This window comes from Anarhichas minor, unplaced genomic scaffold, assembly GCF_050575085.1.
Source record: "Anarhichas minor isolate MPS153535 unplaced genomic scaffold, ASM5057508v1 ptg000030l, whole genome shotgun sequence".
Lineage (NCBI taxonomy): Eukaryota > Metazoa > Chordata > Actinopteri > Perciformes > Anarhichadidae > Anarhichas > Anarhichas minor.
In genome coordinates this window covers 10,211,144-10,237,395 of record NW_027466476.1, presented here as the reverse complement: position 1 = coordinate 10,237,395, position 26,252 = coordinate 10,211,144, and the positions used below count along the sequence as shown (strand labels likewise).

Below are 26,252 nucleotides of genomic sequence, written 5' to 3'. Positions count from 1 at the left end.
TTTGCTGACCTGCAGTGGTTTAACTTCTCAGCTTGCTGCGGTGATGTAGAGATGTACTCCCGGGTGTGTTGGTACACCGTGACATCACTGTTGGGTGTGGCTACACAGTAAAATATATCTTAGCGAACACTAAGCCTGTTTTCTGATTGTCCGAAGATCCTCCACTAATATCTAACGAAACACACGGTGTGAAAACTGCACCGGTCAACATCACGGTGCGCTAGACAGATTTTAATATCATTATTCTGCATGTTGTGTCACTTCATCGTTTTGCATAAAAAACAACAACACTTAACTCTGCCGTAACAGCTGCTTTCTAAAGAGAAAAAACAAGTGTACAACTTTACAAATACGCAACAAGTCACCGTCTAGTTTGAATGATTTGGTCCAATCTTGATAATTAATAATCAAGAAGACGTATTTATGGTATTTTTAGTCATCTTTAAATTCTGGAAAGTGCTTCTCAAGTACGTGCAAGTTGGTATTTGTGAACTTGCACATGTATTTTCTTTAAGTATCTTTCTGAGACCTTTGTATGCTGCTGAACTGGCCTCAACTAAAATATTTAACAGCTAAAAATGAACTAAAAATAGAAAAACAACCTGGACAAGCATAGACGATATCGTGCCTCCGGGACAGAAACAGAGAAACCGTTCAGCAACACTGAACCATGAAATGCTTTCGCAAGAACATCCAAGTTTACGCATGATATCGTCCTTAGCTTTGCTTATTTGGTGGCGTCACCATCGATGATGGAGCCCACGGAGAAGTTTGGCGTCTCGCCGCCGGCGTCGCACTCGTTGACGCTCGAGTTAACCATGAGGGACCTGCAGGTCATGGAGGAGTCGTGACCTGTGGTGGTGCTGCTGGGTGAGAAGGCTGCAGGGACGAGACAGACAAAATAGTTCTGATCAGAGATCAATTGGACTATTTAAACTTAAATCATATGTTTATGTGAAATGTTAAGCCAGTTTTCTCCCAATTTTAAATGTTCACGCACAATGAAACTACTTTAGTCTCTTTACTCTTTGATAGATCAGGATCCACTGGCTATGTTTGACTTTTAAATTCGGAGTAACTTGTAGTTGTCACATGTCCGTCGTATCCCATAAAACCCTCACGCTGGTGCTGGTGTTGGTACTGACAGGACCTGCTGTATTAGACACCAGTAAGAGTGAACTGGTGAAGCCCATCAGATACAGGAGGACTCAGGAAGTCTCCCATGCGAGAGCAACATTTCTATCACAAACTGAGCCATTATGAAATATCTTTGGGTAAAATACCACCACTAGGGTAATATCTACTTCTTGATTATGCAAAACACGACGGTAAAGTATTTCTACGTATTCATAAAGTAAATAAACCTCAAAACTCTCATTTCCCTTTCAGGTATTGAGCAACAAATCTTATTTTCTTGGATACTCCTCAAAGTCATTAATATGATAAATTCATATTGCCTCAGGAGGCGCAGCAGCACACATCAAATAAAAGATGTCTTCGTACTGTAAGGCGAGTAAATAAAGACGGAGAAGAGAAATACTATAGTGAGACAGAGAAGAGTCGTATCATCAGCAGAACGAACGCTCCTCTCTGTCCTCACCTGATATAAATATGACCGCACGGTTAAATGATTCTTCACGATTTATAGCAAATTGAATCAGTCAGCAAAAAAGGGAAGACACTGAGCACAGAGCAAAAAGATCTTTTCACAGTCAACACTGTGTGTGCACCCAAACGTTTCAACACTCGTCTACAGCCACCGCACACACTAACATAACACCGTGAGGACAACAGGCTGGTTGTACAGGCATTCAAATGTTACGTTTAACAACTACTGCGGACCTTCATCGCGTTTTTAATGAGTTTGTTTTAACCGAACTAAACATGTTCGGTGTGGAAGCTCCCAGAGAAACTAACTGAGAACTTCTGACCAGTAGAAAAATAGTAGAGCTGCAACTAACGATGAAAGATCAAACAATAAAGGCAGGAAGTCGTGATAAATACCCGTATAGGTAACATCTTGTCTCACGTTTGAGGAGCTGGAGCTAATTATTGTTTGTTTGTTTTTTTGTTTGAAAAATGCTAATTGATTGTTAATGAATCAACTAATCTCTTCAGCTTTATTTCCTCCTATTTATGAAATGCTATGCGCGACACAATAAATTGTTTAATCCATCAAGTATTTTTCAAAGAAAGGTTTTATTATTTACGTAATATTTGACCTTTTTCTCTGAGATTCTGTATAAATACCAAAACAATATTTGACTGATTCCTTACATTGAGGAATAAAAGCTTATTTTAACAAAAGAAACAAAAATGTTTCAAATGTTAAATATTGTCTGAACACAAGCAGCCGTACAAGAACGTTGCCTTAATTAAATACAATACTATGATTACTATTATTACTATTATGCTAATTTATTATTTAAATCAGTAATTATCAGATCAATGAATAAGAAAACGAGAATATACAAACACATTTGATGCTAGATTTCAATACTTTGCTAAAATCAAATTGTGGCCATGACCAAAAAAGTGTTAAGGAAGGAACTTTTTAAATAATAAGGATTTCAGCTTTTAAATTTAAATATTTGCTTGATGTTTTCTGTTTCATATCATTTTAAATGAATCCTTTTGGGGTTTGGACTGTTGGTCAACAGACCAAGACATATTTTTTCACTGTTTTCTAACATTTAACAGACCAAATGATTAATCAATGAATCAAGAAAATGATCTGCAGATGATTGCATCTTGAAAACAATCATTAGTTGCAGCCCTGATCATTAGAGAGTTAAATAGTTCTCAAAACAAGAGCTGACCAATGAGAGAAATGTAGTAGATAGATAAGTAAATTGTGTTTTAAGGTGTATTATCTCACAAAAAACATTGAAACAATGTATATTCTATATTCTATTGCTTTCTGGAGATATTTGAGTATTAACATTGTCAAATGATAACCAAAAATCAGTCAAAGCATAAAATATCTAAATGTATCTGCAGACCTTCACAAATACACGTTTACTCAGAATAACCTCCTGATGAAGACAACATTAACAAAAGCTGACGTCCAGTGTTTCCCAGAATCCTCTTGACTCCTTGATTCACCTCCTCATCCCTCATCCCTCATCCTCACCGTCCACCATCTCTCCCTCTCTCTCCTCCTCAGCAGTGGTGGGAGGGGGACAAAAAGAGGAGTCATTTTTCTCCCCATTAACTTCCTGATTGGTTTCGGACTCCAATTCCTGCCCGTCTGCAGTTTGTCACCAATTCCAAACTGGCAGCCCAATCGTTAATACTAATGTTTGTGTAGCTAAGTGCGGCCGGCTCTCGGCGATCCACTTGTACAGCAATAACAGCATGTGGGTGGAGAGGAGAGCAGCAGCTGTGAATTAGCCCCGTTCACTGTTAATTCTCTGTTCATCAGCAGGAAATCTATGATGTGTAATTAAAGGCTGGAAGCAACTGGACGCGTTAGTCTCACTGGAGATGTTAAATCACGACCCACCGCTGGAACACATGTTCTCCGCTGCCTCCGACCGTCCTCTGCTCTCCTGTCTAGTACAGATTAATGTTGCTGAAACACCAGAGAGACGGCAAGCACCTGTTGTTGACGCTATGGCTGCAGCTAATTAGACAATTAACAAGTTACTTTTATTGTCAATTACATTTTGTATTATATCTTTGATTTATCACGATTTTATCAAGATAACATGTCAGAAAACAGAGTTCTCAGATCTTTAAGTGAGGCTTTGAAATTGCTTGTTTGGTCCAAAAAATATTCAATTTACAATTATAAAAGTGAAGAAAAGCAGCCACATGATTGCCATCTTTTAAGTGAAGGCAAACAGTTGCATATGTACACGTCCAGCAGTTACGGAGAAACATCATTTATAGGCGCCATGTTTCAGGTCACCCGATGAATGTAAAGTAAAATTTGTATTCATACTTTTGGCTATCCTCTCTTTTCATTGAATGTCAGTGAATATTGATCTCTTTAGGTTATTTGGAAGAAACCATCTGAACAGTTTAGAGGGGAAAAGTCCCGACAACAACTTTAATCTTTAACGAAATGTATTCTATAAGCTGATCATGTGTTTTATTTAATGTGTAAAATTTAAAAAAGGCAATAAACTAGTTTTTGTCTCAAATTTGTCATTATGAAGTAAATTTAAATTGCACAATGTGGTTCCCTTTAAGCGTCACTTTCACTCTGTGGTTCTGTCTTCCAATGGGTGCGATGAAGGCTTCATTTACGACACTGAGGAAGTGCGTCAACCATTGCATAATGGTAGCTATCCGCAGATACCGAAGAAGATCAATGGAAGTTCTTTGCTGTCAACAGGAAATGACTTACGCTGGAACAACCAATGTAACTGTAGTAAACAAAATGCAGTGCGTCCTGTGTTGTTGTTGTTGTTGTTGGTTTAGTTGCTGTAGCTCTCAGGAAAACGGAAAGGGATCCAGTTGTGTTGCCGACAGCGGCAACAACAATAAAACCTCTTGGAAACACTCGGGGGGAGGGAAATGTTTAACAATATTTGCCTCTGAAATGTAGTGGGGTAGAAGTATAAAGTAGCATACAATGGAAATACTCAAGTAAAGTACAAGTACCTGAGTAAAAACACTTCCACCACTGTCAATGACACTTAAAGCCAGAGTGAAGCAGCGATGTCTTTGGTAACAAAACCCTCAGCAGACGAGTCACTTACAGTTTGAAGTTGTTGAGTTTTTGGCACTAACGAGCTGCCAAAACCCACATTCTGGAAAGTACAGGCTGAATTAAATGAGTATCTTTGAGTTGACAGCAGTTACAGCAGTGAGTGGTAATAACTGCACTCCTCCACACCATGGAAAGAGAGACGCTGATGTGTAATACAGAGTCTACTGGTTGGTTCAGACTGTGTACAAACAGAAGAAGAAGCTCGTTACAAGACAAACTTAACCTGCTGGTGATGTTGAAAGAGAGTTTATTCTGCTGAGTGAACTTTTGCCCTTTTCTCAGTCACTCAGCACTCTATATAAGATTTCCAAACTATTAAACAGTCTTTGTGTGGAATAACAAAAGGAAGCTTTTTTAACCTCCCACTTGTCCTGTTAAGAGAAGGGAGGGAGTGAGGGAGGGAGGGAGGGAGGGAGTGAATGAAGGTGCAATCATTCTGCTGCTGCCAGAGAGGGGAACAAAAGCCCAGATGTGAGAGCAGAGACGGTAATTCAGTCTGATGCAGCGAGGATAAGCTCTCTCTGTGGGTTTCATACTCTACACTCATCCACCGTACACAAGGGTCATAGGGGTAGATAACACTTAAGTAAACACACACACACACAGGCCTGTACGCACGCACACACACACATGCACACACACACAACTCTGCATTAAACTGTACGTGATGTGAGTTACTGAAGTATCTAGAAGAACATTTAAAAATGAACTTTACGGATGATAATTCTATATCAATGCAGCTGATGTTGTTGATCATTAACTCAGGCTTTGTTACTTCAATGGCTTCTCTGTTTAATTGTCGAAATTCAACATATTACAATCATTCAGAGTAATGAATATGTAGCCATGATGTATGTTCATTGTCCTGCATCTAACGATTATTTCAATTAATCTGCAGATTATCCTCTCAATTATTCGGTTTATTGTTTAATCTTAAACAGTCTGAAACCAAAAGATATCAAATTTGAAGGAAACAAAACAGAAAGTAAAGTGATTGTCTTGCGGTTGTTTGTCTCCAACAGCCACGTAGATACATGTCCATGCAAAATGCCATCATTGTATCCTGTTAGACATTTATGTGAAATTGTCATAACTGAATTTGCATATTCATTCTTGAGGTTTTTCCAAAAACGTGTTTTGTGAGGTCACAGTGACCCTCGTGGGTGCGGCGGTCGACAAAAGATGCAAATCAACACCGTTTAAAAGCAGGAAGTAGTAAATGTTCGGCAACTTAGCTTCAACAATGACTAATATTATTAATAATCAAAATAGTAATGGATTGTTTCAGCTCTAACTCTTTTATTGAAACATACACTATGGAATATTGACACCCCTTCACTTAAGCGCCTACTTTTTAAGTGTTTTCATGATGTGGGCTGAGCCCTTTAGTTAACACCACCGGCATAAACATGATAGTTTAGTAAGTCATTGAAACAATGGACAGTTTGTTGAAGGCCCTTTACTTGTTCCAACATGACAAACACCCCCATGAAGAAAGCCACGTCCGTAAAGAAATGGTTTTACTTGTTACCAAACATCCGTGTTTGACTCACCAATGCTCTCGTGTCTGAATAGAAGCAGGTTTAAACATCTAGAGAAGAATAGAGGCCGTTAAAGCTGCAGAATAATAAATATATTCAAAAATCTCATATAGGTGTCTGTATACTTTTTGCCATTTAGTGTATGAAACATAATAATTTTAATTACCAATTTAAGAGTCATTGGTCATCAAATCAAGTCTCATTCATTTAAATTCATTATGCTGACACACTACACGGCTGGCTGCATGTTGTTATTGTTGTTAAACCAGATTAAAGGGGATTTTAAACTTAACGTGATATCAAGTGTGAAAGTTTGACAAAGTAATCTTAACTCAAGGACCATTTACTCGCCTTTTCTGGAGCTTTCAACCGTGTCTCACAGTCTGCAATTTGTGTGACCACATTCAATGCACAACCTGCAAGTTACCAAAAACAAAAGCAATCACCTGTGTGAATTTGCCAGTGCTGTCCAGGGACGAGAGCACTTAGTGGAGGCCATCATCACGGGAACGAAAATTCAATCTTCAGAATGAAGAGTTGCCTGTCACATGACAAGGTTGGCCTGGGATTAAATGGCTCCCATTAAAATGATACGAGCTGTGTCTAAGCCCTGGTCAGAGCGAGGGGGTCCCACGGGCGTCCGACGGAGGACGGTTCAGCCTCTCCAGAAACGAATCGGGCGTCCGGCTGCTCATCATCAGGCCGGCAGCAGGACTTAATGGCCCAGAAAACTCCGTCAAAGAGCAGACAGGCTTTAAATACTGAGCGCTGAACAGTGGAGGCTCATGCCACTCAGCTGATGTTCACACCGCAGACCTTCACCCTCAGTTTCAAATCACTGCTCACAGCCGAGTCCTAATTCTGCGAGTCTTCATAACAGTATGAAGTCGCAGCAATGCAGAAAAGAGGAGGTTTCAATGGTTTCCTACACATTTCAGTTATCGTATGTGCAGTAAATCTCATGTTTTGTCACATACATTACGTTTTGGAGATTATATTTACTGTCCCTTTTATTCTCGTCGATTAAATGCTGTTTTGTGGAACACTTGAGTCGGAGAGGAGGTGGTCGTATAAAGCACAGAGCTTTGACACAGAATATTTTGGTTTTAAGCTCCAAAAACTCTTCTTCTTTAAGATTAGCTCAGTGAAAGTAGATACGTCCCGTCTTTTGTCAATATTTATCTAAAACAATAATCTTTCCCTTATCTCAAACAAGTGCTTTGTTGTCTTATTCTTTAGTTGCTACGAGAGAACAAATGTAATTTAGTTTTGCAGATATGTTCGGTGTAACTATTTTCCAGTGTTAAAGGGAAGAGATCATCAAAGCCACTACAGTTCATCCTCTGGGTACCACGGACATCTGTACACGATGTTCAGGTAATCCGTCGAATAGTGACCACCACTGCCATCCCTACAGGCATAACTTCATTTCTAAATGTGCATAAACAAAATGTCAAAGAGACAAGTTTACATTCCTTAAAATATCTGATCTATGTCACCAGGAAAATCTGGTGTTTTCAGCTGCTGTGAAGAAACGTTTCTTCTTGAGATTTCTCATTTGGTTCGATCCACTTGAGGTTTTACAAACCGACCAAATGCATTTTTCCACTTACGAGTTATGGCTTCTGACATATTGCTGCTGCCGGTGAAGCAAACGCAACAGAGCTCGTACAGTGAAGCCCGAGCTTTCTACTAATTTCAAGCCACATCGAACACTTTAATCGGAGAACAAAACAAAGAGTCAAATAATAGCGTTTGCATTATCATGTATAAGGACTACTCATTCCACTGGGGTGTGCGAGTTAAATCCTCCACGTATTTCTCATTCTTTCATCTCGCAAATGAAGATCTGTTGAGACAACTGTTTTCGGAGCGATGCAGTCCGTTATGCAGCCATTACGGGGGGTCAGAAAACACTTAAACGCTCATTATCGGTCTGCTGTGGAGCGGAGGGCCGACGCAGGGCTGACAGAAGGTGTCGGTGTCGGGGGGTCAAAGGCTAATTAAGCAGAGAGGAACCTTTGCTCCCGCATTGTTAACCAATCTGTCCCCGATGAAGATGACTGCCGGAGAGGCGTGACACGGCCCCCCCCCCCCCCCCCCCCCCCCGGTCGCCATGCTAAATCTCCATTTCGGCTACTGTGCCCCATCAACTCACAAAATGGCCTGTCAGTCCATCGCCGGGCTTCTTGACGCGCCTCGTCGAAAAGTTATGGATATGCAATAATGAGTGGAGGCGGCTCGATCAATATGTGTGCGGGACTTTTCTATCATTAGGTTTTTTAAAAGCAGAGATTCATTGTGAGTCGACAGGGTAAGAAAAATGCCAAAGTAAAGGACACAGGAAGAGTGAAATATATTGCTATGGAAAGAAGGACGCGTCCCGCGGGGGGCTAACGCTGCCTGATGTGTTTATCCAAGGCGGTCAGCTGTTTCAGAGAGCTGCCAAGGCGACGCCATCTGTCACTCAGCGCTCAAAACAACGCAAGGAAAGTGACTACGAGAGCACGATTAGGTAGGAACGCACCGTAACTAGCCGAGTTTGTTTTGAACAGAGACGTCAGGAACACAACATCCACTGCATGTGTGTTTAGAGAAAAGTATTTAACAGTCAGATCACAAACACACCCTTCTGGATTCTGGTCAATAAGTGTTTTTAAATGTTAGAATATAACTGTTGTATTAGTTTGGACACAAAACACATGCAAGCCCTCTCGTTAGTTATTAAGGATATTACTCCAAGTGATCTAAGATTTACATTTCTTTGTTTACATGCAGGCTGTAGACCTGGTATTTTAGCAAATAACATGTTACAGTTACATTTGTTTTCTTTTACTTCCCATAATAGTGGTTGGGAATTAATTCCATTTAATTTGAATTTAATTAACATTGCATCTTAATTAATTAAAAAGAGCCCTCTCCTTTACCGTCACAATGAACAATTAGATGTTCAGGGCAACTGTGAGGCAAAACAAAGCTTCATTAAAAATATGAAGTTTTCAAGCAAAGCTCTGGGTTAGGTATGTTTATTTACTTATGTAAACAAATATACATGTACCTACAAACATATAACTGTGTTTGGTATATCTTTGCCTGCACAAAAAACAGCAGGTGAAGTCCCGCCTCTTCCGGTGGACCACGTGGGACTTTATTTGGGGAAAAGAATATGAACGATAGTCAACAACGAGAATCTTCTCTTGATCCTGTCTGAATTGTGCCACGAATTACAAGTATGTTTGTCAATTTAAAAGATAATTTTGCACGTCAAGAAAGTCACATTTTGTCGTAAACTGTGTGTGTAAGATATTAAATATGTAATGAGAAAGACTACCAAGTAAGAGACGTCTCTCGCTGGAGCTTTGATGACTTGTACCAGGATGTACTCACTCCAACAACGTTCTTCTTCTATTCTTACTCATTCTGTCGCTTCCCGGCTGATAAAAAGAGTCGCTGGATAAAACACGCCCGGTGTTTGTGGAACATAGCTACGTTACCACTCTAGATAGCTAAGGTAACCTCCGTGTTGGTGACGTGCACTGTGCAGACAAACAAATCTACGACAAACTAGGACTTTCTTGACGTGCAAAAATATCTTTTAAATCGGCAAACATCTTATGTGTAATTAATGGCACAATTCAAACAGGATCAAAATAAATATTCGTCTCTCGCCGTCAATTACGGTACATATTCTTTTGCCAAATAAGGTCCCATGGTGGTCCATCGGAAGGGGGAGGGACTTTATCTATACGATAAACCAGAAGTTAATAGAATCACGTTTCATGTCACTCTCACACTGTCCAGCTGTGAGAGAGAGAGAGCGAGAGAGAGAGAGGGAGAGCGTGTGAAGGGAAGAGGACATAAACTACACCGCCCGGCCCTTTAATGTGTGTACAGCCCCAGGCCCCGTTAATGGTGGTGTTGTACAACACATTACACCGGTGCTTGTGCCCCGAGCAGACAATTACACTGGTATTTAGTCCATCCACGGGCCCCGGAGGCTCTCAGGGCACTTAGCAGCACAGCAGGGAAGGGAAGACAATCTGAGGGGCCACACAGGACTTCTCCACTGTAACCAAGAGCGACACTCAATCAGCCACACGCTCAATGAGGCCCCGACGGGCCCCTACGGGCCCCCAGCAGGGTGACTTTCTCTGCTGCTGGCTCTTATTTACAGGTTGAATCTAGTCATTGCCTCAAACAGAATGCATTCATTTGTTGGGGATACTTTCTGGGGTTTATTAGCCTACGAGACAAATCTCATTTTAAAGGTTTTGGGTTTGTTTACTGAACGAAAAAAGGTGATAAAAAAAGTACTCAAAACTAAAAACTGTGTTTATCCGCCACACCGTCTCATCTTTCTCATCAACATGAGAACTTGCAGACTTTTATCATTTGTAAGGAATTTCCACATGCATCTTTTCTGTTTCCTGGCCAAAGTTAACACTGAGCAGAAATCTCATTAAAGCAATCTCAAAGATATTGTTCATATGCATGAATCCCAATGAACACAGGGATTGTTTAGGAGTTAAAACCCGACTAGATTTGGTTGAAAAATTACTTGTTTTTGACGACTAGTATATATACAGTGATTGGCTCTATATAAGTCACATTAACGTGTTTGAATCTAAACTTTGCCATCCTACTAGAGATGCCACAACGTAATGCTGTGAGTAGTAATACACTTGCTGATACAGTAGTAATTGCAGAGATTGCTGAGAAAACATCACACCACAAACCCACAGTCTTCTCTGCTTTGCTTTCCTCACAACACAGAGTAGATGCAGTGAGCTGAGTGATGTTCTCAGCCTGTCAGAGACCAAAGGAAATGAACTCTTGCTGCTACACGACATGAAACAGCACTTCCTTACAAAAGGTCACCTCTTGAGTTGGAAGTACCGATTCGTTTCGGGTTTAATAAATCCGAAAGAGTGAGAGTCCTTTTTGACATCGCCAGAATGAGTGTGGCCTCGAGTGTGTATGTGTGTGTTCAAATACATGCAGTGTGTTTATGTGTGTAGAGGGACTTCCTTAACTGTTAACGTGTGTGTGTGTGTGTGAGAGAGAGAGTGTGTGGGTGTGAGTTTGAAGTAATCTGATCTGAAAGCAGGTAAATTCCATTTTACTCACGAAACAAAGAAACTTTGTTGATTTTTTTTTACTCCTTTTCTTTTTTCCAGAGGAGGCGGAGAACCCGAAACGACAGACTTCATACGCAGTTACTCACTCTGGTGTACAGTACAGTATAGATTGAAGCAAGAAAAGAAATCAATAGAATATCATCTAGAAAGATAGTAATGGATTTCTAACTTAATGGGCTCACACAGGTCTATCGATTAGCAGGATTAACATCTGCAATACTTCAACGATCTGATTTGCATTTAAATGACTGTGCGCTCCGTGCTGACACCAATATAACAAAACAGACAAACGTAGAGCCGGAGCAGCGGAGGTCTGATATTAGAATAAATATTGAAGAAGAGAGAAAGAAAGAAGAAGAACTACGTGAAAGGAAAGTTGCTGTGCTGTACAAACTTTGAGCAGTTTTGAATTTTGAATCTCGACAAGGACACGAAAGAGAGAACGTAAACACCGACAGACTCCCGGCTTGAAGCTGCCGTCTCTCCCGTAAGACTGAAACAGCCATAACTCTTTTAAGGCAGCTCATCTGAGCCTCATGGTGAACAAGTGAGTGTTTGTGGAGAAACAGTGTGTGTGTCTCTGTGTGTGTATATATGGAGGGAGGAGGAGGAGGTGCTGGTGGTGGGGGTGAGTTTGATGGACTGCGCTGTCACCTCCCGCTCTGCGATTTACGGCGGCGGTGCTGCTGACGGGCGCGGGGCAGTAAACAGGCCGGTCGGGGGGGGCGTATTTCACAGAGAGCTGGCTTTTATGAAGAACACCGGGACGGCTCTACCCACAGCTCCGCCCGGCCCGCCGTGACGGATGGAGAAAGACGCATGACAAGCTTCATCATTGTTTGTAAATCTTAACTGTTCCCGCTCACTAACTCCAGAAGGCAATTTTGCGGAGACAGCGGGGGGGGGGGGGGGGGGGGGGGGCTGGGGAGGAGGAGGAGGAGGAGAAAGGACAGCGTGGCACTCCTGAAGGTTATTTGGATCTCTGTATTTGGCCAACTGATTAGCCGTATCCTGGGAGGGAAATAAATCTGACGGGCCGCTGTTTGGCAGCCAGGTAGAAGAGGAGGAGGGCAGGTAGGCTCACAGCTCACAGCTCACGGGTAGTTCCTCCTCTCGGATGATCCGGAGGTTCACGACGTGTTCGGTCAGAGCGAAAGAATCCACGGATTAAAAGGAGATGTGGCTGAAGCAAACGTTAAATTAAAACAACATTACTCTCCTTACTTTAACTGTTTTAGTGACTTTGGAATTATTTTCAATAAATCTGCTCATTAATCTGTGATTTAACTGATTTGTCATTTTGTCTTTAAAATTACTTCTTTTATCCAACCAACAGTCCAAAATTAGGCAATTAGTCACTTAATCAATTAGTCGATCGACAGAATATTAATCAGAAACTATTTTGACGATCGATTAATCACAAGAATGACAAAAATTGAATTGTTACAGCTTCTCAAGCGTTAATATTTGCAGGTTTCAGTCTTTCTTGATGACAACTGAATATTTTTTAGGGTATCAAACTGTTTAAGTTTCAAGACGTCCCCGTGTGCTGTGGGAACTTTTGATCGTTTCAGCTGCATATGAAAATAAATCCCCATGTCACTCCGGATAAGTGACACTGCATGATAGTAATTCAGATTATAATAACTCAGTAGTAGCAAAATAAAAAAGTTAAAAAGCTACTGTGCCTTTTTGCAATAAAAAAGATAAGGAGTTCATTATGTGAAGCTCTACAAGAACACCGTGCTTATAACCCTGCAGAGTGATTTGGACTCGGCTGATAAGATATGAGTTGGAACAATATCAAGGACACAGTCCAGGACTCCTGGCACGCACGCACACACACGCACACACACACACACACGCACACACAACTGTTCAGACAAGGAAAAGACATCTGAGACACAGAGGCTCTTATCAAACAACAGGGTTTTTCTTCAGTCGGTGGAAGCCTCCTGTTTAGATACGACACACAACACACACACACACACACACACACACACACACACACACACACACACACACACACACACACACACACACACACACACACACACACACACACACACACACACACACACACACACACACACACACACACACACACACACACACACACACACACACACACACACTGAAATAGACAGTGGTTGCACCAATTAGACACCAAATGTTTAGACTGACTCAATAAAAACGTCAAACAAACTTCCTCCCACTGTCTGACAAGAGATACTGAAAACTAATTGTTTTATGGGAATGCCATTCTGTGGCAGGGCCTACTTCTGATTACATTACTACAGTTAGACACAGTACAGATATTCATGAAGGTAAAACAAAACAGAAACATTTCTACTGCAAAACAGACTATTTCCTCCACCGTGTCTGAATTATTTGCCTTTTTCTTATAAAATACTCGATAAATTTACCCCTCAAGGCCTCAAAAATATTCTAATTATGCCAAAGATGGATTATTCAAAAGTATTATTTCTGTAAGTTTTTATCCCGCAGTTCTCCAAGTTGTAATTGATGCAAAATCAAAGAAGAAGACTCTTGTGTCCAATGTTAAGATAAATTTTGTTATAATGTTTTTTGACCTGTCTTACAATATAGATGTAAGAGGGACAATCCACCACAAAGACTTAATTTTAAGACTCTTTATCACAGTCTTAGATGTATAATCATTATGATAATGGGAACAAAAACTGATTCCCAAAGACTTGAAAACTTTAACCATCAGTCACTCAGGAGCATTTTGGAGGTTTTATCACTAGTGAGAATCTCTCTCTGTTGATTTTTCTTTATATATTGTATAAACACTTCAGGAATAAAAGATATATATTTAGAATAAAACTTCACTTAACAAAAATTTTTGCAACTTGTGACGAGGTGCTGCAAGTAAATATTGTGTCCTTTTAAAGGGTCACAAGCCAGAAGAAAAACACTGATTTAGGTGTTTTGTTTCTCTGGTTTTGGAGTCGGTTGTGGGACCACCCGCGGAGAGTGTCATCTTGTAATGGAGCGTGGAGACTCACGGCGGGGCGCTGGCTCGGGACCCTCACAGGAAACGTACAGGTGAAAGTCATAAACAAATGCAGGCAAAAGGGAAGATGTGGGGGTCTTTAGGTTTGTGATGCTGGTGGCGTCAGCAGTTTATTTCACCAAAAGAAGGATGTTGATGTTGTGCTCGTGACGCTCTTCCCCTACGTTCTTCACAAATGAGTAATAATATACAAAACCACTGCTCTTTAACTGATCACCTTCATCTTTTAATTCCTGAAAAGAAAATTACCGTAACGTATTTAAAGAAACATCATTAAAAGATAATAAATTTGTATAACCAATCCTTTTAGGCTTCTTAACTCTTATTTAATTCCAAATAGAATAGAAAATAAAAAGCGACAACAAACAGGACCTGTCTTCTGTCAATCACAACCCGTTCAAGACAAACCAGGTAACAGCAGACAGAGTTGGTTAATAATAAGAAGAGTCAAGCCTGATTTTACGCATTTAAAGCTCCGCATAACTTAAAAATATCTCAGCACACCTGAATGTCTCGGGAGGGTAGGACGACTGGAGTTTAAGTAAAAAAAAAAGACCAGCATAGTGTTCCGCCATGTTTCTACAGTAGCCAAGAACTTGTCAAACTGCGGTAACGTGAGCCACAGAGTGAAAAACCAACCATGGCATCGCCATCCGCCTGACTTCTGTTGCTCCTAAAGTAGTGTTACTGTGGTCAGGATGGCCTCTGAGCGAGGCCAACGGCGGCTCACATTACAGCCTTGGAAAGAGAGAAGTGAGCTGAGGGGTATTCAGCTGGTTGCATTCTGCAACCACACCGCCAGGTTTTGACATATCACACTTACTGTAGTATGTGTCTCTGCATCGTGCAGGATCGTCCCTCTTATCTCACTCTCATCGCGCAGTTACGCACATTCCTTGCAGAGTTCCACGAATACTTTATTGAACGTATTAAGCAACGCACACAATCTGATTTACCCCCATTCATAGCGACTGAGAATCCAGGCAGCCGTGCTCAGCAGAGATCTCAATCTCAGGTCGTTGGCCGTAGAGAGCCAGAGATCAGATATCAGATCTGCGTCATCTTCAAACAACAACAACAAACAGAGCTGCACTGTCAGGACAGTTTTGTGGTTGTTTTAAAATTGATTACTTTTTCGGTGACGACTTCAAATTAAAGACAAAAGATGTATTTTTTTAAATACCATGAATAACTGTAAATAAGAAGTGGGTATCAACTTTCAACTTTCAGACCTGCTGCACACAGTTGTGCATTTGAAGTAAAGTAAAAAAAGTAAGTATAGTAAAAGTAAAAAAGCTTCACTTTAGATGAATTTCATCTTACAACTTTTATGGCGCTCTAAACTTGAGTGCAATCCTCCCTTGAATGTACTTAACCACACTGTAGATAAAGTCTGGATAAAACTTTATGGGGCTTGAGAAGTGTGTGTGAGTGTCTCCGTGTGTCACTCACAGGCTGCCATGGTCTCAGAGCAGTTGTTGATGTTGTTGTTGTTGTCGTCCAGGCTGAAGAGGGGCGGCGCGCAGGTGCTGGAGCCCAGGCCTTGAGTCAGGTAGGTGGCTGCTGGGTAGTAGGAATGCATGCGGTACTGAGAGGACATGTTGTGGCTGGACAGGCGGCCATCAGCATGAGGCATCTGCTTCATACAAGACGACACAAAAACACGTAACTTCAGGGTTAACTCTGGGATGGAGGTTCTCTTCTCACTCATTCTATGCTGCACCTTTATGTGAACGCGCTCATAACCAGATGGAGAAACCCTGGGTTGACGTACCAAGTTGATAACCAGCTTCGTGGAACCGCTTAGCACGGATCGCGGCTGATACGGTTAGTTAAACTAGATAACCAAAAGATACCCCGGGTATGTTGAACTCGCTTCGTAGTACAGGTCCCAGGACAGCTTCTTACATCCAACAAAGACTCTTGTTGGGTTTTGGTGACTCTATGTTTGGTCATTTCAAGACTGAAACTACAATAGGGCTGCAACTAACACTTATTTTATCAATTAATCTGCTTTTCTCAACCAATTAAACAATTGTTAAGCATTAAAAATATCAGAAAATTGCGAAATATTTCCTAAAACACAAGGTGAAGTCATCAAATGTGTTGTTTGATCTGATCAACAGTCCAAAATCTCCAAATATTCAATTTAATATCACAAATGACAAAGAAAAGCAACAAATCTTCCACTTTTTGAAGCTGAAAGAAGAGAATGTTTACCATTTTAGCTTAGATTGCAACATACGGGTATTTATTTTATAAACAAACTACATAACCCCCAGAATTTTCTAATACAATATAAACACTATTGTTCACATGTGTTTGACTGCACAATCCTCCAAATCAGCCATCAGATATTCACAGGCAACACGTTACAGCCTAACCTGCCAGGAAGAAGAAAGCAGAGATGAAATAATATCAGCGGTTCGAGTTCACACGTCCGAGGCTTGTTTGAAAAAATGGGCTGCAACACGCAGCGCTGGCTTTCTCCAGCCCTCTGAAAACTTTAAAACGAGCCGTCTACTCAGCAGCAAGGCCGCCTCGCGGAGGCTTTTCAATTTCACTTTTATGGAATTTGATTTCTGTCAGCCTGTAATATGTCACCCGTATTGTCCACACCATCAATTCCGCGACAGCTTTATAAACTGTTATTTAAGCTACACTCTGCTCTTGTATTAGGCCGTGAAAAATACAATAGAGATTGGACTGGAGTCTTGAAAGTGCACGATAAGCTTACGGTTTGCAGGACACATATAGACAAACAAAACTGTCCCAGTGAAAGTTTGCTTATTGAAAAAGGTTCACAGACAGTTCCACAGAGTATTGATGCCAAACCATTCTCAGTGCACCGTGGTGGGGGGATTACTGTTTGAACTATAATGTGTAGCTTTGCAGAGTTATTTAACCATTCGATCCATATTCTCATCCACTGACCAATATACCTTTCCAACCATCCATACTAACATTACCTATTAAAAAGACACGATGGTCACCGACCAATCATAGATTGTCTTTCACGATCTGCATGATCTCAGACCTCCGCCAAGGCCCAAAGACCTATCTCGTAAAGTTAAGGAGAATGAAAAATAGTTTGTGAATCTGACACGTGATTTAGTTCCGCTACAAAATATGATGGATTATTTCTTGGCCCATGATACACCCCTCCACCAGGTTTCATGAACATCGGGCCGTTAGGTTTTCTGTAATCCTGCTGACAAACAAACAAACCGAACCGAAAACTTAACCTCCTTTGGCGGAGTTCAAGGTTCCACCGAGCAGCACCAGCAACATCGGCCCTCTTTCGCTTCGCCATGTTTACAGCTGTGCACGTTAAGAGTGCTTTGTGCTTCTAGTGGTCAACGTTGGGACGTCAAGAGGCATCCCAGATGTGGCGCGATTTGTCCTCAGCTGTGATATGACAGCCCATTTTTGTTCCCGACGCCGTACGTCTGTCCGGTGGGGCTGTAGACGATGTTTTACTCAGTACGCGACTTTGGATTTGGTTTGAAATGAGTCTTTGTGAAGCGCCTGGGATGCAACTTGGGTTTCAGTGTGTCTCGCTCAAAGACACTTCCACACACAGACAGTAGGAGCCGGGGATCAAACCGACAACCTTGTGATTATAGGACGGCCCGCTCTACCCCTTGAGCCACAGCCACACGATAAAAAGTCAAAGATTTGAGTACTTCTTCCACCACCGTTGACACATAACCTCATTGATATATTTAGGCTTTAACGGTTCCCAGGAATGCACCTGAGAAGTCAAAGCTTCAAGACCCTCTCATACAGTACTACCCACTATTCAGGTGGGTCATGGGTTTTCCAGTAAATTATATCAACACTGAACATGTTGGGTAACATTATGTGGAAATACCTCTAAAGTGAGTCTATTACTACCATCCTCCCAACAGCCAAAGGCCAAACCAATACCAGTTTCCTGGGAGTGTTCATCACGTCAGATATGCTACAGAACACACATAACACCCTCTCAGTACTTGAGCTCTACAGTAATGTTGTTTCGTGTGTGCGCATACTGTTGTTGACATATTGCCTTTTGTGTTCTTTTAGATTACTTCTCGACCTCATACAATTGATTAAGCGTCTTCATTTCTACCCCATGAGCTGCCTGTGAGTCACCGTTCAGTTGTTTTAAAAAGGAAATTCAATCTTACGTTTCCAAACATCCCACTGAACAGTGACCCCACAACCAAGCTGAGCCTCATATTCTGTGTAGTGTTACACAGAATATCAGAGAGGAGGTGGTTAAGGCAGAAACAGCACATCTGACGGCATATCTGCGTCTTTAGGATTTTATTTTAGCTTGAGATAAATTCTGAGAGGCGTTCTGCACAAGCAACAGTCCGGCTGTGAGATTCATGGACGACTTGATGATAACTTGAAAAATGAAGACCCTCAGACCTCCGTTTCTAAATGCATGTTCATGGCATCATGAGTAAGGTAAACAAATGGCCTTGAGGTAAACGCTGCCACACATCCACAGTCCTTCCTCCACACTCACTGGCTAGCCTGCAGACTCCTGGGGGGGCTTCCTTACCTCCCTGAGAGGGGCCGGTCTTCTTATCTGGCACCATCTCCTGTCTGGAAGCTCTACACCACCCTTATACTATCATCATCCACCTGCATGACAGCCAAGCACCACTGAGTGCACAGGAGAGGAGAGGAGGTAGATGGCCTTACGCTGATAAAGACCACACTGTTTCCTTGTGGGGTTTTTGATTTAGTAGCGTGAAGAGCCCAACACCTACAGATCACTTTATTAGGATATCACTATCGTTGAGATTAGAATGATTGGTCATGATTTTAAGGAAATGTTTATTCAAAGAGGTTGACAGAAGACAACAAACTATGAACCTAAATCTGCTGCAAACCATCGACTGTAATTGCAAAATAAACAAATAAATTGAGATCTTGCATGAAGTCAGTGTAGTGTTGTACTTTGTGTGGAATATTGTTTGGACCGAATATTTTTATTTCATTCTGTACAGTTGTTTTATTTGTATTAACTCTTCGTATTGTGGTATTTAGGTCAATAAATGAGCAAACTAACTAGCAATACATTAGGAATTCAGTGTTAAGAATATGGCAGTGAGTTGCAGATGTACTTGCAAAATAATAAATAACGGCAGATAAATAGCTATAACTATTAATAAACATCCACTACGGTTCTCTCTATCATCAACACTTGAGTGAAACCAGCATGAGGCTCTAGAGCAACATAACTCAAAATAATGAAGGTGAGAATTGCTATTTTAATAACAAAATTTGTATTAATTGTATACTTGTTAAAAATATGAAAATTACAGTTTCACCAGATGTTATGGCGGAGATTAGAGCGACACCTTCAGAAACTAACTCAGTGAACAGAAAGTCAAAGAGAAAAGACGTCACAGCTCTCCGGATGGTGCAGAGAGACCACAGCGAATATGGAGACAAAATCTAAATTGAGTAACTCAAGGATAATCACCTCAGTTAGGGATGCAAATAGTGGATATAAGCCTTTAAATTGTGGAGGTTTAGGACGGGTAAAGGAGACAATCTTTTTCTTTTAGCCAGTAGATAAGGCAATAAAAAAAACTTCACTTTCTAGTTAAAAATTGTGCAACTGTGTAATTGTGGCACAATTTTTGAAACTCATCTTCAAATAATGAGCTCTTCATGCAAAAAAAAATCAAATAAAGTAGTCCCTGAATTTGAATAACCGTAGCACGTCACCCTCTCAACCTGACAACTTTACTAAAAATATCATAAATCACAAAGCAGGATGGCTAAATTATGCTAAAGAGTGCTAACTGATTAGCATTAATGTGCTCACTTTCTCCTTCGAGCGCCGAGGCATAGCGGCCTGCTCCTCCGCCGACAGACAATACCATTAACCTTTGCAATTCAGGCTCTCGTGCTGTGCGCTGGCAGGTTAGCGGAGGCAGTGACCCCAAAACTAGATGTTGCTATTGAGGGGAAACCGAGAGAGCGAGTGGAGAGGAGAGAGCAGAGGTGGACAAATGTTGTTCATAAAAAAACAACCCACCTCACCTGAGAGTTATAGCTCTAATCACGCACAAGCTCATCCCAGTTTGACACAATAGAGATACATTCACGCATGAATCAGTGTGAACACACAGATGGGTGAATGAGGCGGGTGAACGCTGGGCACCGTCTCCCCGATGTGTCCTACGTTGTACCTTAAGTGCCGACATTAAAGCAGACACTCTCATCCATCTCAAAGGAAAACAAAGAAATAAAAAAAAAAAAATGATATGAATCACTTCCACACGTAAAAGAAAATTAACTTCTAGTGCCCACAAGGTTGACTACACATGCACCAGTTACATCACTGTCACATCAAAGTGACGCCTCCTCCCTTTTTATTTTCAAAATAAAATTAGCTTTCTCTTTGTGTTCTGTAAGTCTGTTATTTTCTGTACCAGGACACATGACTTTTATTTAGTTAATTAATTCATGTGACAAGAAAAATAATACATTTTGATAATTGATCAACAGTTTATCAAGCAGAAATGCAAAATACTTTCTGGCTCCAGCTTCCTAAATGTGCTGATTTATGTTGCAGATCTAACTGGTTATGAAACAGGCTCAGTTTCTATTTCAATATAGTTATTCTTAATGCTCGTCATCGGTGTCACCCGGTAGGACACCCAGGCCGTACTGCTGGGCCCGATGGAGGGAAGGGAGGCTCGAGAGAACCAGAACCAGGACCGAGAGGAGCAGACTGTCAGACCCTGCTGCAGTGAAATGAGAGGTTTTCTAAAAAGGACTCTGGTGCTCAGAAATACTACCGCTTTAGTCCACAGGGACAGCCGAAGTAAACACACAATGAAAGTCCCTTGTAGTAACTTTAAAGTATATTTTGAGGTCACTTCAGCTCATGGCTATAGGACCACACTGGACTGGAACTTTGTTTTAGGGGTTTGAAGTAGACTACTTTTCATCCCAGAGACAAATCATTTTGGTGTGACAGACGATTTTCTGAGACTAATATTTGGTGCTACGTCCGTCTCCTCCAGCTGTGCCTTCACACAGTTGACTCGCTTCATGTTACTGTGACAAGTTATCTGACGAGGTAATAGAAAGTAAGCCTTGTTCATGCTGAGGGGATTCGTAGCTAAGCAGCTTATCTCCTGTTTCTGTGGCATGAAGCAGCTCAGATGTAAAGTTACCCCTCCAACACACACACACACACACACACACACACACACACACACACACACACACACACACACACACACACACACACACACACTTGACACCAGTCCATCACCTTTAACACAGAGCAGAGAGACTCGTATGTAACATCACTTTGGGACAGAACAGATGTTTAAGAGACATTTCTAACAATCTGCCTTTTTACTTTCACTACTACTTACACTTTGTATTGAAAGGATTCTGAGTACTTCAGCAAACATAAATGTTTTTTGGTTACCAAGTCAGTATTTCCAATTTAAATAAGATTATGAATTGTAGTTAAGGCACACATACGTTTCCCCTGCAGTGGCACAAAACCCTCACCACATTACAGGTAACCAACAGAAAGGACCAGCATGTGATATACCGACAGTACTTTGAGCCCTTTAAAAAAGGCTTCAGGTAGAGTTTGACTGTTATTAACAAACAGCGGAGTGGTTGTTGTTAGTCACCTGGTATTGCTGGTAGTTGTACAGGTTGCCGTAGTAGGCTGGGTAGCGTGACGGCTGGTAGAAGTTGTAATAGGAAGTCTCCAGCAGCAGGTCTGACGATCCCTCGCTGTGAGCCCGGGCACCAGCTGACGGGCTGGGAGACAAAGCTGAGCGGCTGCCTGGACAAAAACAACACAAATAAGACACCTGACATCAATTCAGAGGCTCAAGTGTGACGTTTGCGGCTGGATTTTAGATCATTATCTCATTTGAAATATGGATTTGAGGATTACGTGCATGCATTTATGTACAAATTATGGTTAGTAACTTGGATTAATAATACGTAAATTTGTAAAACTATGAATTATGCACCCAACAGCAGAGCTCAAGCTGACTTTTAGGTGTTTATTTTCCCAGCTGAGTATTTCCTGACATTATTCGGCTTGCAGTAGATCTTTTGATGGATCATTAAACAGGACAAGAAGACTTGAACTTCTCTGGCTGTCCCATTACAGCTCAAATCGCTATCAACAGCACCATCTGCAGGTGGGAGGGGTTTTTTGACGTTAAAATTAGCCGACCTACCACATCACACCATCACAATGCAGGAATGTGGGTTGCCTTCTCAGGTCGAGTATTGCCATCACCATCATCATCAACATCCAATTGCTCATTATCCGTTGTTCTTTCCTTATCAACAAGGCCACATTCTTCTCAGGCAGACCCTGATCCTTCGCCCTTACACAATGAAGACACTGTGTGCACCTCCGACGCCAAAGATAATGACATTTGTTGTCCCTGTTCTGCCTCTTGTCATCACCGAATCGCAGAGTGCTCGACTCCTTTTTCCAGCTCAGTTTTTTCCTCTCTGTTGCCAAGCCAGAGACTTACGGTTCACCCTCACATGAACACAAAGCAGAAGACACGAGCAGCCTTGACCACAGTCATATTCCTACCTCCTAACATTTGCTATCAGGCCGACATGGAACACCATATCTGTGTCTGCCTCCACCGACGGCAAAGGGCCCTTTCATGCCGCTGCCACCAAAATCAAATTTGATTTTCACTGATTTTCCCATGAAAATGTCTCTTATTGATGATATCTTAAGTCAATAAGTCAAGTATTCTTGACTTTTTGGGTGTTTTATTGTTTTACAATAACAGTAGACAAAAGAGACACTAAAAAATGTTTTGTTTGTTGCACACACCCATAGAAAGACCTGTGCAGCTGTATAATCAGCTATCGGCTACATTAGTAGTGTGACACAGTACACGATAACTCACCTGTGACAGCAAGAGAAGGAGTCGGTGAAGGAGCTCCTCCCTCCTCAGAGAACAAGCAATCTGCTGCAGCTTCATTCTTCACCATCACCTCGGGACCGGACAGAGCCATCGGACTACAAATCCCAAGCTCCTCTTCCTGAGCCTGCTGCCGCCTCAGGGCGACCTGGAGGGGAGGAGAGGAAATAAAAACAAAACATTACCCGGATCTACTTATGACTTATGACAGACTCACCTGCTTGATAATGCAAAGATAATGATAAAACATTTTAATAATAATAATACATACATACATAATAAGTAAATAATTGTGATACTTTATAGTTCTCTCACGAATATGGAATTTGTTGGGATTTTTTGAATATGTAACATTGGTCTCTGGGAAATTTAATTTTTCTACACCAAACGCTTAATTAATTAAGAAACAAAACGGTAGATAAAAGCCTCAGTTGGATGCTTGTTTCAGCTAATTTAACCACTATTAAATAAATATTTGTTTGTTTTTTGTTTGGTTGTTTTTGACTGATGTGACTTGTGCTACTGTCAAATTTACATTGGGATACATAAAGTAGGCCTACCATCTATTTATATATCTACTTCTATCTATCTATACACCAGTGTGTTTGCCACATGCCATAGTTTCAAAATATATAAATGGATTTACTTAATCACAAAAAACATAGCTATCAATGAGCCTACCCAAATATGGCGTTGAAAAGAAAAAAACTAAACTGTTACTTCAAAGCTACAATCTACAGTTACAAAGCAAATTACCACAATAATGTAGCTGCTATATATATATATATATGTAGCATAACTTTTAATTAATATATGTGTATCAACTGTTTGCGGTAAGCAACAAGTGTAACAATATACAAAAACATTTCTAGAAAGCACACATTAGCTTAATGGTTTAAGGTTTACGACAGCTAGTTAATGCAGGTTTTAAGCTAGCTAGGTTGACACTTCAGGTGTCTTTGTTGGTACACAAATAAAATAAATAAATAAAATAAAACAAGCATACATCAAAATGTTATCTAAAACAATTACGTGTTGTATTTCCCGTTTCACACCGTAGAAACAACTTGTTTTTCCGTAAAATATTCACGTTTAAAAGCTTAACTTTTGAGTTTGGCTCAAGCTAACGTTAGCCGCGCGCGCTAATCGTTTAAAAAAAAAAAAAAAAAAAAAGAAACGGTTACCTGGGCCGCCATGACTCTCTGCCTCTCAGCTATCAGTTTACATTTGGGACACTGGCAGTCCCTCCAGTTGCAGAAGCGCTTGTGGCCCTTCAGAGGAGACACGTAGCCGTGGTTCCTACAGCGGGAGCACTTGGGCATCCTCGGGGGTTTCTGGTGGCCTTTGGATGGGGACAGAGATCCGGGGCACTCCGGCACCTGCTTGTTCTTCTTGTCCGTGCTCATGGCCGCTGGAAATAAAAGCTACTACAACAACAACAACAACACAAAATAAATCTGGTGCTAACTGTTAAACCTATACCCAGGAGCAGACAGACTTTAAGCCGTGTACTGGTGCCAGGCCTCCGGCTATAAGGTCACCGTTTCTCCCCGCCCATGCTGCTGTGACCGGTGGGAGGAAACGAACTGGACGCGGGGGAGAAAACTGGCAGGACAGTTGGCATCACTCACGCTGCTCTCACTCTGATGTGTTTGGTTCTTTTCACACTTAAATTATTAGTAAAACACAATTAAATATTACACCCCAATTCTTCAAATCATTCAGAATCAGCTTTATTGGCCATGTATGTACACATTGCTCTCAACGTACATGTAATATCTGAATATCATCCCACTAAAATGTATTTACTGTAGCTCTTTTTCTTTTCATGAATATGCTACGCGGTGGATTAATACTCTCTCTTATTAATTTACAAGGCTTGACTGAGCTGGAAGTGAATTAACCTCCACACTGTTCACTCAGTCAGCCGAGAGGATTTATAGGCAGGGAGTGAAGTGAGGTGAAACACACACACACACACACACACACACACACACACACACACACAATTAAAATGAAAAGTTACCAATTAAAAAGCAGGCATTTAAACAGCGCTGAATAAATAACTGCTACACTTCATTGGCTGAGGGTTCTGGTGCTACAACACTGAGTTTAATTGCCTCTACAGCATATGGTAATAATTATAGATTATAACGCAGTAATGAACACATTTAACCTTTCTATTATTATGACTGGTCTCTGAGCCATCCAGCAGCAGCAGTCAGGTCAGTGTCCCAAATGAAAAGATGAGCAGCTGACATTTAATGACATGAAGGAAAAATGTACACAACAGCATGCAATACTGGCTCATACCACTGGAGGGAGCCACTGAGTTGGAAACCAAAAGATGGGCAGAGGAGGTCAGAGGTCATGGCCACACCACAGGGTTTATCTTTTCTAGATAAACTTTGTAAACAGAGTCTAATAATAAAAAAGCATAACATAGTGTGACAGTGACAGATGTAATGCTTGAAGAGATGATTATTTTATGTTACCTATTTTGTGGAAAAGAATAAGCAGAGATTTCGTATCCTTAAATTGTTTTTGAGAAACTCTCAATATACACAACAAATAAATGAGTTTACCTACACACCGATTTAAAATGTAGCCTGTGAAACATTGTGTGTTTGTTGAAAAAATCAGATTTTGAAAATCGAATTAACTACAGCATATTAATAATGTTAAACCAGCAATAAAACATTAGAATAATCACCATACCTATAATACATATTCGTGCAAACTTCAAAACATTTAAAAACGATAAAAGTATGAACGCAATGATCACATTTTCATCCTCTTGAAGCTCAAAGTACAACATGTGAAGAAGTAAACTTTCCTAGGAGTCCCTGAATGCAGCATTGCCTA

General features: G+C 41.0%; 1 protein-coding gene across 1 annotated transcript; it reads right to left on the bottom strand.

The window, feature by feature from the left end:
- Positions 1-727: 727 nt before the first annotated feature.
- dmrt1 (doublesex and mab-3 related transcription factor 1) lies at positions 728-25,077 on the bottom strand. Its single transcript, XM_076104781.1, has 6 exons — positions 24,572-25,077; positions 23,373-23,535; positions 22,110-22,267; positions 15,892-16,078; positions 15,672-15,674; positions 728-879 (listed from the first exon to the last, which is right to left on the bottom strand). The coding sequence occupies exons 1-6, from the start codon at positions 24,791-24,793 to the stop codon at positions 728-730; spliced, it is 885 nt and encodes a 294-aa protein (XP_075960896.1). The 5' UTR covers positions 24,794-25,077.
- Positions 25,078-26,252: the final 1,175 nt, after the last annotated feature.